Source organism: Malaclemys terrapin, chromosome 4 (assembly GCF_027887155.1).
Source record: "Malaclemys terrapin pileata isolate rMalTer1 chromosome 4, rMalTer1.hap1, whole genome shotgun sequence".
In the NCBI taxonomy this organism is placed as follows: Eukaryota; Metazoa; Chordata; order Testudines; family Emydidae; genus Malaclemys; species Malaclemys terrapin.
In genome coordinates, this window is record NC_071508.1 from 15,363,019 (window position 1) to 15,376,691 (window position 13,673).

General features: G+C 48.4%; 1 protein-coding gene and 1 long non-coding RNA gene across 5 annotated transcripts in view; one reads left to right on the forward strand and one right to left on the reverse strand.

The window, feature by feature from the left end:
* LOC128837156 (uncharacterized) overlaps positions 1-13,673 on the forward strand; it is a 48,616-nt gene that overhangs the window by 20,280 nt on the left and 14,663 nt on the right. The window contains exon 3 of one of the 2 annotated variants that reach the window (XR_008444905.1): positions 3,885-3,967. The exons of the other annotated variant lie outside the window; for it this stretch is intronic. This is a non-coding gene — a long non-coding RNA (uncharacterized LOC128837156). The remainder of the gene's footprint in view (positions 1-3,884; positions 3,968-13,673) is intronic. 2 annotated transcript variants of the gene reach the window in all.
* The window catches only part of TMCC2 (transmembrane and coiled-coil domain family 2), a 68,320-nt gene that overhangs the window by 15,748 nt on the left and 38,899 nt on the right, over positions 1-13,673 (reverse strand). The window contains exon 2 of one of the 3 annotated variants that reach the window (XM_054028083.1): positions 11,577-11,719. The exons of the other annotated variants lie outside the window; for them this stretch is intronic. Coding sequence (XP_053884058.1) covers positions 11,577-11,651 — 75 coding nt within the window. The 5' untranslated portion in view covers positions 11,652-11,719. The remainder of the gene's footprint in view (positions 1-11,576; positions 11,720-13,673) is intronic. 3 annotated transcript variants of the gene reach the window in all.

Sequence of the window (13,673 nt, forward strand, 5' to 3'; positions counted from 1 at the left end):
CTGCCCGGGCGCTGAGCCTGCAAGCCCCTGGGCGGGAGCTTGTGCTGGAGCCGTGAGGACAGCCCTGAAAGGCTGCTAACGTAATGAGACAGGACAAGCAGGCTGGCTGCTAATGGCAAAATCGAGGGGAAATGTCTGAGAAAACCCAACTCCTGGATGACTGTGTAAACAGCCTGGAGGGAAGCGGCAAAGCAGCTCATCTCCGTAAGCTGGAAAGGGGATGCAGCCACCATTCAGGGAGGTTTACAAGGACACTGAGGCCGGACACCATTTTTATTGACTGTTTGGTGAAGGAAGCTTGGCCAGAGGTAGGACACCAGCCTGGGGCTCAAAAGATGCGGGTTCCACTCCCTATGCAGCCACAGATGCCCTGAGTCATGTTGGGCCAGTCACGCAACCCCTTAGTTCCCCATGTGTGCAATGGAGATAGCAGCACTGGTCTACCTCTCAGGTGTGTTTGGAGGATACATACATTAAAGATCTTGAGGTGCTCAGATACGACAGCGCTGAGGGTGACCCATAGGTGCTGGAACTAGGGGGACTGGGGGCGCTGCTGCACCCCCTGGCTTGAAGTGGTTTCCATGATATCCAGGGTTTACAGTTTGGTTCAATGACTCTCAGCCCCCGCACTGTACAAATTGTTCCACCACCGCTGGGGCCAGCTAAGTACCTAAGACAGAAGGCGTTGGGTCAACTGTCAGATAAACAAATCTGAGATCCAGGCTGACCTTAAACCTTAATTTTCCCGCCAGCTTCTAACAATCCACACTTCACACACGTGCGCAGGCAGGAACGAGCATACACACAAGCACCCATGAGAATCTAGCCCCACATCGCGCTTGGCAGGACTGTAATCTATAGAACATTAACACTTCATTTCCGGCTTCCAAGTTCTCTGCAGGAACCTGAGACCCAGTGGCAGGTCACGTATTCTGGGAGACAATTACTGTTCTCATCTGGAAAGCGGCTTTGCAGATACCAGGGGTGTGTGGGTGTGTGAGAGGAAAAGACAACTGCCGCATGTGATGTAATCGGACTAAATGGAATAATAATAATAAAAAAAAACTCCAGCAGTAGGACAAGATTTTCAGGGCAAAGCTGTTTTAAAATCATAACCATCAGCCACATCTGGGGAGTTGTTTTGTTTTTCATTTTCAGCCTATGACAAATATTATCATTTTAGGTCTAATCTTCAATAAGGGCTTGATCCAAAGCCCATCAAAGCCAATGGGAGCTGTGGGGGCTCAGCGCCCCTGAAAAACCAGGCCATTTTTATTTAGGTGCCCAACTTTAGGCAGCCAGGTTTGGGCTTTTTGGCTGGCCCTCGACAGCTGAGCATCTCCCTTTCTTTGCCTTGTGCTCTCTTTGTTTGGTTCTGTTCCATTCTCTATCGTTTCTTATACCACATTCATCACCTTCCAGTAGTGCAGGGAGCCATGGGACTAATATCTGTCACGTATTGTTTGCATTGTCCCCAGGTCAGCAACTGGCAGCAGGATACTGGACAGTTTACTTCCAGTCTCCCAGGTCGGCTGGCTCTTCGGTGGCTTATGTAAAATGGATTCAGTCCAACTCCTTTTGAAAAGAGGTCGATATCACCACAGCTCCCATCGCTGGCTCTGATCCAGTGCAGCACTGAGGGTAGGTCTACGCTGCAATTAGATACCTGTGGCTGGTCCATGCCAGCTGACTTGGGCTCATGGCACAGAGCTGTTTCACTGAGGTGTAGACATTTGGGCTTAGGCTGGAGCCCAGTCTCTAGGACCCTGCGAGGTGGGAGGATCCCCGGGCCTGAATGTCTACACTGAATGCCATAAAACAGTCCCTTAGCCCAAGTCCCGCAAGCCCAAGTCAGCTGGCACGAGCCAGCCGTGTGTTTCTAATTGCACTGTAGACATACCCCTGAGTGCCCTCAACTCCAGCTAGAGTCAATGAGAGTGGAGGACATGTGACACCCTACAGCCCAGCGCCTACCATTAGTGCTAGCAGACCCCATTGGTGGCAGACTCAGCAGATAAAATGGTGTCGATGGGGCTGGAAACCAAAGTCTCCTCTCCCAAGAGGGCTTCTCCAGGGCAGGGCTAAAACACACCAGCAGGGGGAGCATGGGAGTAACCTGCCCTGCTTCCCCCCATGTTGCAACTTGTCCTCAGGCTAGCAGAATTTAGTGTCCGGGGCTGTCTACCCTGCCCCTCTCAGGTGAATGCAACTCACAAATCTCTGCTCTGTCTCAGACGCATAGCAACCCAGAGGGAAAACCAACCTGGTTATTATTTTCTAAGCAAAAGGCCAGTACAGCTTTCAGCACTATTAACAGGCACTGCCATTTAAATCCCAGCAAACCTAAATGACTGCCCAGTGGATTTAACAGAGGGATTACTGAAAGCCGCACTTTCCATACACGAGGAAAGCCTTTCAAAAGTCAAAGCAAAATTAAACTTCCATTTGTTTCCCATCATTTCTTTTCCAAGGGAGGCTAAGGGGTAAGTGGGGGGTTAGTGTGCATCTGATGAGTCTGTGGGATGCAGGAGGAAAAACGATTCTTATAAACACAGTTTGAACCAGGAGAACGAAGTTCTGCACAAAGCTCAATCTAATAAGCTGAGCAAACATTACCTTAAAGGCCACAGCGGGGGCACAGTTATGAAACGTTGATTTACTATCGCTGTTACGATGTCACTGCGGTTTGGATGCAGGAAAGCTAGGAGGACAGAGCTTGGGTACACAGCTGCTTTTGGGTCCTTAGCGAGCTCTCCTGAGAGCTGAGAACTTCCCGAATCCCAGGATTCTGTGCTGCCCTGCCCTGCGGCCTCTCTGGTACAACGGTTTGGGTCCTACTGTGAACTGAGCGTGCATTTATGAGTAGTCTATAAAATGCCCGATGTTTTAATAAACGGTCAATCAACTGAAAGCTCCACAGGTTCTCTAGTGATGGACACCTGTGCAAAATGGCTTGTAAAGTGTCACCATTCTGATCCAGTCACACAGCAGGGCATTGTGTCACTTGAGGGACCCAGTGGTTTCGATGATATAATGTGAAGGCACCATGGGGTCCTTGTGCGTATAGTGAGGAACCTTTGAGGCTCTTTGCCCTTGAAGGAACAATCCCAAAGAACGCAAGAATTATTGTTGCTGGTGCCTGCTCTTCCTGTAATCAATGCTACATTACTCTTCCATAGCGCTGCTCATCTGAGGATCTCAAAGCCCTTCACAAACATTAATGATACTTGCAACAGTCTTGTGAGTTAGGTCATTATAATTAGCCCTAGAGGGTCCTGTGGCACCTTTGAGACTAACAGAAGTACTGGGAGCATAAGCTTTCGTGGGTAAGAACCTCACTTCTTCAGATGCAAGTCATAATTAGCCCTGTATCATAGATGGGTGCACTGAGGCAAAGGAGTGGAACAGAGAATAGAACCCAGGAGTCCTGACCCGCAGTCCCTACTGCTCTAACCATTTATGCCACATTCACCTTGCAGAGCAGAGAACAGAACCCACTCCTGACTCCCAGTTCTTCACTGCTGTAAAACACTCTCCTTCCATGGCCAGGAACAAAGCCCAAAATGCCCAGACCCCCACCTCTACTCTCTGAGTGCTCTGACTATCATTGCTAATGCCGCAGCACTGCCTAGCATACAAGAGCGGACTGTGAAGAAAAGTTAACAAATTAGATAGTAACAGATTCCTCCTCCAGTTCACTAGCTTGAGAATATTTCTTTTATTTAATCTGGGGAGCTGAAATCAGAGCTTTCCACACAGTCATAGATGCCCTGAAATCAAACATGCCAGCTGATTTTATTTATTCATGGAAGCCTTTCTCAGTTCTTCAACGAGCATTAGAAATATAACTACTGACTGCCCCTGCAAATCCATGTCTGTTTTAGAATGATCTTTCCCTCGACATTACTGTAAGATCAACAATTGCCAAGACCTACCTCCATCTCACGAAGGATACAGGAACCCAAAGGTTAGTCCACATGGGCTTTTCTGCTGCTTCGTCTTAGACAAGCTGAACTGCAATGTGATGTGCCAGTGCAAACCTGATACATGGTGCCGACAGCTCTCCCTGCCATGCTGAGCAATGCTGGCTGGGGGAACATGCCCATCCAATTACCAGCGAAGTTTAGAAGAGAGGGAGGGAACGAGGGGTATGTCTAAACTACAGCCGCTACAGCAGCACAGCTCCTACACTGCCGTGCTATAGTGTAGGTGCTTCCTGAGTCGACGGAAGGGGTTTTTCCGTGGCTGTAGCTAATCCATCTCTTCGAGAGGCGGTAGCTACCGGTAGGTCAACAGAATTCTTCTGTCAACCTCGCCGTGCCTATGGAGGGGGTTAGGTCAACCTAACTATATCGCCCAGGATGCAAAATTTTTCACAGCCCTGAGCGATTTAGCTAGGTCAGTCTAATTAGATTGACTCCAGTTAGAACTGAACAACTAGGGCTCTGTTCCACCGTTCCAATGCACTCAAAGCTCCCACTGAATTCCCTGGGAGTTTTGAATGAGTAGGGACTGCAGGATTGGAGCCAGGCTGTTTTGCCCGACTAAGGACTGCTGAATCAGTACATCTATTCTATCAATGCTGTTTAAAATCCCAAACATTATATTAGCTAGACACTTAGAGAGACATAGTATCTAACTAACTACCTGTGTATCTAGGTGCTTGTACTGCACCTATTACCGTACTACCTGAGCACTTAACACAGCAGGTATTACTATTACGTGCCTATGGTCTCAAACGGGTACTTCCTCAAGGTGGTTAGCCCACCCCAGCGCTCGCGCCACCATGGCTATCTTCTATTTTTGGCGCTCGAGCTTGTACTGAGCTAGCGCAACCACGTCTCCTTGAGCTGGCAGCTGGCAGTGTAAACATACCCTCACTCTGACACTGGTGTGACTCCACTGAATTTCATGGGACTTCCTCCAGATTTGCTCCAGCAGACCTGAGGTCCAAAGCTGATCCAGAGCCATCTCACTCTTCTGATGTCTGATTTCATTTCTTTTTTAAATTGTAAATGAGGACAAGATGCAGCCAAATAAGGGATGAAACGAGGGAGAAAACGCCTCTACCAATCTAGGAAGAGGAATGTGTTTGTTTCTATAAATTGCCATATTCTCCTGTGACAGGCGTAGCTTGTGGGCACCTGAGCCAGTCTCTGCAATCGCTGTGTTTGTGCTTTGCTGAGTGAACATTTTGGCATTTCTTCAGCAAGCGAGCCCCAGTTCTTTCCCAATGCACCGAGCAGCAAAGCTATTAACTAATCCTGACACAAGTGGCTGGGTAGGGGTATTTTTCTGATAAGTCATTTTGTTGTTGTTGGGTTTGTTTTTCTCAGGCTGGATTTTGTTTTTTTAGATAAGAGAAAGTGTGAGACGCTGTGATGCTTGGGTGTTCCCCGCTTAGTGAATCACCCTGTCTATCTATGCACGAGAGGTAGCACAAGTGTCTCCTCGAGCTGGGATTCACATGCCCCACTCCAAATGTAGATGTGTCCCGAAGGAGACCAGCTTCACTGTAGTTAGAGATGGGGCCCAAAGTAAACACCATGCACCATGTCATCATGGAAACGTGTCTAATGATTGTGGCTGCCTCCATTTTTGGGTGACCAATTTGAGACACCGGAACTTTAGAGGACGGGTGCTCAGAACGGTGAAAATTGGGCCCTTTTAAGGGGTCCCAGGTTGGTGCACTGACAATCACTAGCCACTTTTGAAAATCTAGGTTTAGGTTTGAACGTCCCCAAACTTTAAGGGAGTTTGGAACCTAAACCCAGCTCTTTATAGTGAGGGAAACCAAACCACTAGAGCCAAACGCGCCCAAGCTTTGGGTTGTCCAACAATCCAGATCAACGGAGTACAGTATATCAGAAGCATTTACACACTCTTCTCATGCAAGCTACAAAGGCAAAGGTTCATTTCCAGTTCTCCATTAATCCCCGCCCCCCCAAAAAAAAGCTACTAGAGACAACAGCTTCCAAGATGTTCTTTTCAATGCATTTAATTGCACGGTCCAAAACGATGAGCCGATCTTGTCCCAGATATGTGCTGAATGGGGAAGCCAAGTAGATTCCTACACAGCTTATTTGCACTATAACATCATGATGCTGCAACCGCTCAGCATGAATCTTTGTCTTGCTGCCCCAGGGGCAGAAAATGGCAGCCAAGGTGGCAACTCTATTGAATACTTATTATTAATCATGTTTATTCTGCGAGTGCCCAAGGGCCAACCAAGAATGGGGTCCCATTCTGCTAGGCGCTGTACAAACACAGAGTTCCTGACCCAAATTGCTTACAATCTAAACAGACAAGAGAGCCCTGAGGCGCAGGAAAGGGTATAAAACACAAGCACGCTGAACAATGTTATGGCGAGACATGGCCTTTTAGTGACACTTTCGGGGGGAAGGGAGTTACTTAGGAGGGGATCGGCTAAATGGAAAGAAAAGTGCAGAATAAAATATTTAGCTGTCACTGGGGCTTGCCTATTATAGATTAAACACACCTTCCCCTGTTTACACCAGAATGGGTTAAAAAACCCAGTGCTCTAGAAGGCAAGGTGGTCCAGTGGGTACAGTAGCAGACTCACTTAGGAGATCTAGGTTCTGTTCCCAGCTTTAGGGTCAGCTGGTTGAGTGCCCTTGGATACATCACTCTCCTTCTTGTGTCTCAGTTTCCTCCTCTGTGAAATGGTGATAATGATACTGTGACCCACTTTTGAGCAGTGCTGTGTGTTGTTATTCCATCTCTGATCACCCAGAGAATGGAAGACATTAGGCCAAGTTCTAGCCAGCATTGTCGCTGCTCCCTTTGGCCCCGTCTACACTACGAAATGGATCTTGACCTACTTTACCTGCTAGTGCAGGCAGCATAAAACCATCCTCTGTACTGACAGCACTCGAGACTCATATCTATCACTCCACAAATGCCCTGACCCCAAATCCCCATGCCTCCATGTGCTGGGACTGTGGGCTCCCCAAATCCTGCCACCACCAACCCTGCACAGCAGAAACTCTTATATTCTATTAAAAAAAACCCACACATGTTAAAAAGTGGCTGGCCCCTTTAAGAGGGAGTGGTGTTCAGAACTCCTGTGACTCACTAGCTGCTTCCCAGGTATGTGGGTCAGAGAAGGGGAAGGAGACAGGAAAGGCACCGTGTGACCTGTCTGAAAACAGAGGAGAGATGGAAGGAGCAGCAGAGTTACTCAAGGAAAAGAGCTGCAGGAAACCAGGAGAGCCATAACTGTGAGCTACTGGTGATGGGTGCTGAGGAAATGTGTGGAAGCTCTGGCTAGAGCTGGGGAACTCTGCCCAGTTGCAGGAAGGCGTATGTAGGGGCCCTTAGGAAGATGTGAAGAACCAGGGTGGTCTGTGAGAGCCAGGTAGCAGCAAGGGGTTGACTCTGGAGGGAGGTCCCCAGAAACAGGGGTAAAACTCACAGGCTAGGAGGCCTTGGGAGTGAAACACTGCAGGGAGCCCTCTTGAGGGAGACCTGACTTGGGGCTACAGGAGAAGACTTGTGGGCGAGAAGCGGGTCTTGGAGCTCTCAGGTAGATGGTCGGGAGAGTGGGGCCCTGGAACAAGGGTCAGAGTGGCTAATGACTCTCGGGTGAGTGACCCTGGCATGGTGACCCTTGAATGGGATTGAAAAGCTGCTGTATTGTCACCTTGTTTCACTTTAGGGCTTGGGGAGGACCTGTTTTTACTATGAGGGATCTGCAGACTGTGGCACTTTACATGTACGAAAGTGGTTGAATTTGCTAAGAAAGGCAATTTTCCTTGGCCTGGGCTATAGAAAGGGGAAACTGAGGCAGGCATTCATGTGGTGCCGTGGCCATGTTGACAAGTTATGAGCTTTCGGTAGATACCTTACATGTTATTCTTTTGGGATAAATATCCTGCAAGACATGTGTTTGGTGTAATGAGTTTCTCAGGTCTGAAGTGACAGTTGCCTGCAAAGAACAGGGGACCCTTTGTCAAGTTGTCTTTCTGTCACAGCTGCCACTGAACGGCACCCCAGATGGAGGCTGCCCTCTTACAAACTAAGAGGGAACATTTCCCTTTTAAGAAGCATACACCCACTGGCAGGTCTGGCGACAGGTCCATGCACTGGCCGCCTGCATTATTTAATAGAAGGAATGCCTGCAATTTGCAGATAAGCTAAACAGTGTGAAAGGAGGAACTAGCCACAAAAGCAGCAGGCCTGTTGTCAGGCTGCATAGAGACCATAAACTGACTGCAACTGGCCAGTCTCCAACTGGCAGAACCGTTCCTTATAAGTGCCCGCGTGCAGCTCTGACCTTCTGGGGGCATCAGGTCCTCAACAGCCTACTCTGCATATCTTGAAAGGGAGTGAAGCATCCTTAGATAGTTAATCCTTGCAAAAGGTGGCCCTGCAAAGAAGGTGGGATCCAAACTGCTCACAGAAAGAGGGAAACAAAGTCACAAAAAAATAACATCTCCAACCTGCTCTCTGTATAAAAGAGAATCTGACCTCAGCAATACCCCCAGTAGTCCGAGGTCACCACTTTACTGGCAGATCAGAACACTTGGGTCCATATTTATCCCTCAGTACCACTCCTGCTATCTCACAAAGTTGGGCAAGGGTGTAAACCAGGGAAGAACTCATCCCTATGCACATGTGATTTGTGTCTGCTTGTCAAAAGTAGAGTGCCGTTAACCACTAAGATGGTTAACGGCAGTTCATGTAATACGGTATGCTCACAGCGCCTTTCATCTCAGGATCTCAAAGCACGTGATCATTAAGACTCACACCCCTCTGATGAAACTGACGCACAGAGAGGTGAAATGACTTGCCCACACTGGGCCTGTGGCAGAGAGGGAAACAAAATCCTGTAGCCTTGAAACACCATAAACTGCTCTAACAACTAGGCGACATTCCCTGCCAGGTTCCATGGCCAAACCTTGCTCTGAGGAAAATGACCCATGCTGGCACCAGGAACTGATGTGAGTAAAGAATCTCAGACCCAGTGACAGTGACACAAAACATTCCAGCTGGGGACCTCTAGACTGAAGCTGTCACTCTGGCCCTGCCCTCTTTCCTCTAACCATGCCCCAGTCTGGGAAGCGGGGGCCAGGAGGTGGCTGATGCAGGGGCTAGCTATGCCAGCTCTGTGCCACACAGGGATTTCCCCAGCACGGGGGGAATTCTGCCGGCTAGTTACACTGGGTTTTCCAGCTCCATCATGACATGTTTTTAAAAGACAGTTCAATCCTCTCCTTTTCTGGTGTGTGGCTTAAAAGCAGGGAAAAGGCTGACAAAATAAACCATGTGAATCAGTAGAGCTCATAAAAATAAGAGAAGGGGTAGAGATGCAAAATTCAGATCTGGTTTTCAAACGACAAAAGTAGGTGAGGTTTGGCTATATCACACATGAAAAGCAAAACTCACAGGTATCCAAATACACCTCTACCTCGATATAACGCTGTCCTCGGAAGCGAAAAAAATCTTACCGCGTTATAGGTGAAACCATGTTATATTGAACTTGCTTTGGTCTACTGGAGTGCGCAGCCCTGCCCACCCGGAGCACTGCTTTACCGCATTATATCCAAATTCGTGTTATATCGGGTCGCATTATATCAAGGTAGCAGTGTACATATGTCCCTGGGTACGCAGCTTATTGAGTGATAGAGAGCACAGTTGTTAACCTGCTTGACACGGACTGGAAACCCCCTGCTGGAATTCCAGCACCTCAGTAATTCAAAAGCCCAGGTTAACAGAGTCTTTAAACTTTTTGATTTTTAATTCCACTGTTGGGTTTGCCGCTCCTGATAGAAAAGAAGAGCTTACCCAAATCCCCCCCACCATATCCAATTCCCAGCAGGCCAGGAAAAATCCCCCAGCACTGGAAACATGCACTGAATATCCCCTCCTTGCCCCATGCTGAACTTCCCCTTCTTTTTTAAGCTTTCTGGGGAAACCCTGGATTCGATTCTGCTCTCACTCACTGGAGCAAATACACGACAGCCAGTAGGGGATGCACTCATCCCTGCTTTTACGGGATGGTGATTACAACCGCAATTCAGAGCTGAGATTCTCCGTTCATGGCCCCGCTGTTAATTCTGATGCTATTGAGAGCCTCCTTAGCCTGCGAGCCAGTCCCACAGAACACATGCAAATCTCATGTCACCTGCCAGGCTCTTCTGGGTCAGTTTAGGAAAGACTGAGCTGCACAGACCTTCCCTCAGGATGTTCGAGCAACACTGATAGAAGCCCCAGAGCTCAGGATCACATCCTACACTTAGCCTGCGTCTGAGGGAACCTGGAAAGCAGCTTTATATGTTCAAGTTCAGGGGCAGGTCTAGTCACAGGAGATCACCTGTTTTGACATCCCCAGCACAAAGGAGGTTAGTGGGCCTCCTGGCCTGATAGGATGGAACGTGCACAAATGTTTCCTCTTAACGTTTTAACTCCTCCAGGGTTAGCAGGACTTAGAGGACACACTAGTGCCAATGTTTTGCGGTGTCTGCCATCAAGGGGACTGACTGCACTTTTCACACATCCATTCACTTAGCCTCATGACCACCCTATGATGTGGGTAAGAATTACTACCCTCAGGTGGCACAGAGCTCACCTAGCGCACCAACATCAGGGCTAGGACTAGAACTGAGTAGCCAGCCTCTGCTCTAACCAGTGTCACACTGCCATCCCAAAAGGCCTTATCGAGTTGGTTCTTACTTGGCCCCACAGGGACAGCGCCTTGGTGGGGATCCCAGGAGGTAGGGTGGGGAAAGTGGATTTTTTTCACTAGGGTGTTGGCTGTTGGCCTTGCTGGTACGCTCCCCCTCATCTTTAGCCCTGGCCTCTTGCTAGCAGACATAAACCACTGCAAGAGCTACATATGTATTTCAGGCCCTGCTAATATGAGGCAGATTTTTCCAAAGAGTTCAGATCTCATTTAGGCACCTAAAGAAGTGGCTGGATTTTCAGAAGCGTGGTGCACACTGGGCGCTGAGCTCTGGACAATCTGACCTGAGCTCTTTTGAACCCTGGCCCCAAGCATCCACAATAAGCAAAGGGTCACCTAGCAATACAAGCCATACGCACCCAGCACTTTCAAGAGCACTCAGCCACACTGCCAGAAGCCTGTCCTCCAAGCTGCCAAATGCTGTGGCAGGGCCTAGCGGAAACACCTGAGGTACTCGATGAGATCAGAGCAGCTTCAAAATCAATGCACGCCATTTAAAAAGTCAAACCATGGCAAAGCTCTGCAGCAGGGTAAAAGCCAAATACTCCCCCCATAAAGGAGAGAAAGCTGTGTCCTTAAACGTATGGGTTCACTAAGGCCACAATACTGATATATGCAGAGATCTGCAAGTTGACCCACTCCTATTCCTCACTCACCCCAGCCCTCTATAGACCTGTCAGCCCTAGTGCTCAAAGCATTACAAATCATCTCCCAGCCTGGGCTTTAAAACGCTGCAGCTGGGCTCCTTACAGACCTGAGAGCCAGCCCCTTAGCAGCCTACTTAACACGCACAGGTTCCAGGTTGGTCCTCAACCCTGGAAATCTTTTCCTTGTCCAAGCACAGAAGTAGGAAGGAGAGGAATGTACTTACAAAGACTCCCACTAGGGAGTTTAATAGCAATATCCTTTTCCCAGGACAGGAGTCGGAAGGGTGCATTTCCGGCATGAGGACGCTCCAGTGGCTTCTGCAAAGCGTCTGGCCGGTGATCCTTGTGCTGGCAAATTCTTCTCCCTCTGTCATGGCTGAAGTTAAGGATTAGAAGGGTGAGCGGTGGCGGGGGACTAGGTATATCTACAATAAAAGAGAGCTATGTGTGCAGAGGCCGCTCTGTGGGGAACTGAAGCTTCTGTATCAGCAGCCAAGAACAACTAGCACAGGCAGGTGCCAGTGAGAACAGAGGGAACCCGGAGGCTGGGTGCCGGAGGGAACGCTCCATCCCTCTCACATTAGCTTTTCCAACTGCGTTCTGAGAACAAAATATCACTGTCAAGCTTGTTTGATCAGGTTGCCCTTTTCCCGCGAGACGCAGCTTAAGAAATAAACAAAAAAATCTAGTGATATTTAACAGTACAGCTACCAGAGATGATATGGGATAACCCTTCCACCACACGGAGCTAGCAGTAATAGATATCTACCAGCAGCAAAGTAAGAGTTCTCTCTTGTATGGTCTTTTACAAAGAGCGATTAATCGAGCCAAGCAGTCTTAGAGGAAGGATGGTCTTGTGGCTAAGGAAATGGGCTAAAAAGCGAGCTATGGGTGGTCAATTCCCTCCTCTGCCACAGCCTCCCTGTGTGACTTTGGGCAAGTCACTTAATCTACCCTGTGCCTCAGTTCCCCATATGTAAAATGGAGATAAATGCTTCACTTCTCCCACATGATGTCCATTTAAATTACAAGCTCTCCTACTACATGTAGGTGCAGCCCCTGGCACAATGGACTCCCAATCTTGGTTGGTGTCCAGGGACACTAGTAATAATGAAGTGTTATCATTCCCCTTTTAAAAAAATGGGAAAAAATTCACAGCTTCAAATCTCGGCAGGATTGACTTCATCCTTTGTATTTGGGCAAACTCCCATTGACTCTGAGGGAAGGTTTGCCCCAATAAAGGCCTCAGGATTTGACTGACTGAGAAATAAGTGCTCAAATGGAGAGGGTGGGTATGAGGGGTCGGCTTATACTTGACTCAGCCAGATGGGTCAGCTGTGGTAAACTGGGACTACATTTTTGCAGAGATGAGTCAAAGATGATCCCTTAAGTGTGGGATTTGCTACTTCCTGGGTGGGCCTCAGGGTGATGCTATTTAAGGCCCTGCTGACACTAGGGGAATGCATGGAAAATTTCCCCCAGTTGTTACTATTTGGTCAGCTCCACCAGAGAAAACATTGGCAGCCTTAGGGCTGGTGGTGTTTAAAGCATCAGGGCAATTAGGCCTGCTCTGAGTAGTGTTAAATGACATGGCAGCCCAAAGCCCAGCTACTCCAGAACTCCCAGTGCTGCTAATAGCACCGGAGACGAGTTGGCGTCCGCAACAGAGGAGGATTTGTGATACATTTTCCTAGTGTAGACAGGGCCACGAAGTAGGACGAAACTGGACAGACACAGGCTGTGAATGTAACGGGGGTGAGGAGTCTAATGGCGACCTAGTCGCTGTACAGGAATACCCTGGTTTGTTCATTCTGCCTTGGGTGCTGAGAGCCAAATTCTGCTCTCAGCCACAAAACCTCACTGGCTGAACTGGATTGCAACAGATGTAGAGGAGAGAACAACGTGGCCCGGGGAGTTTCTGAATGTACTGTTGTCCACCACCAAATATCTTGCCAAGTCAGCTGCGGGAGGGTCACCTTCTACGTGAGTTGGTGTATACTGCTATCTGTACAGTGGGCATACGATGCAAATCTATATCGATTGCACTCTTCAAAGGAATCTGCATAGTCTCTTGTAGCATTAACTGGAACAGCAAACAACAGCCATAGGTCAAACGAAGCTTTGCAACACCAAGTCTCTTCGCTACATGGTGCGTTGGTTCTGTAGCTACATCCCCTTCAGAATTAATTAAATGAGAATATCTAGGAGCAGGATCTAGCCTCTTCTTGTGAATTAATTTTGACCTCTTCTAGCACCTTTCATCCAAAGATCTCAAAGCACCTTACCAGCATGAATGAATGAAGTTCCACAATACCCCAGGA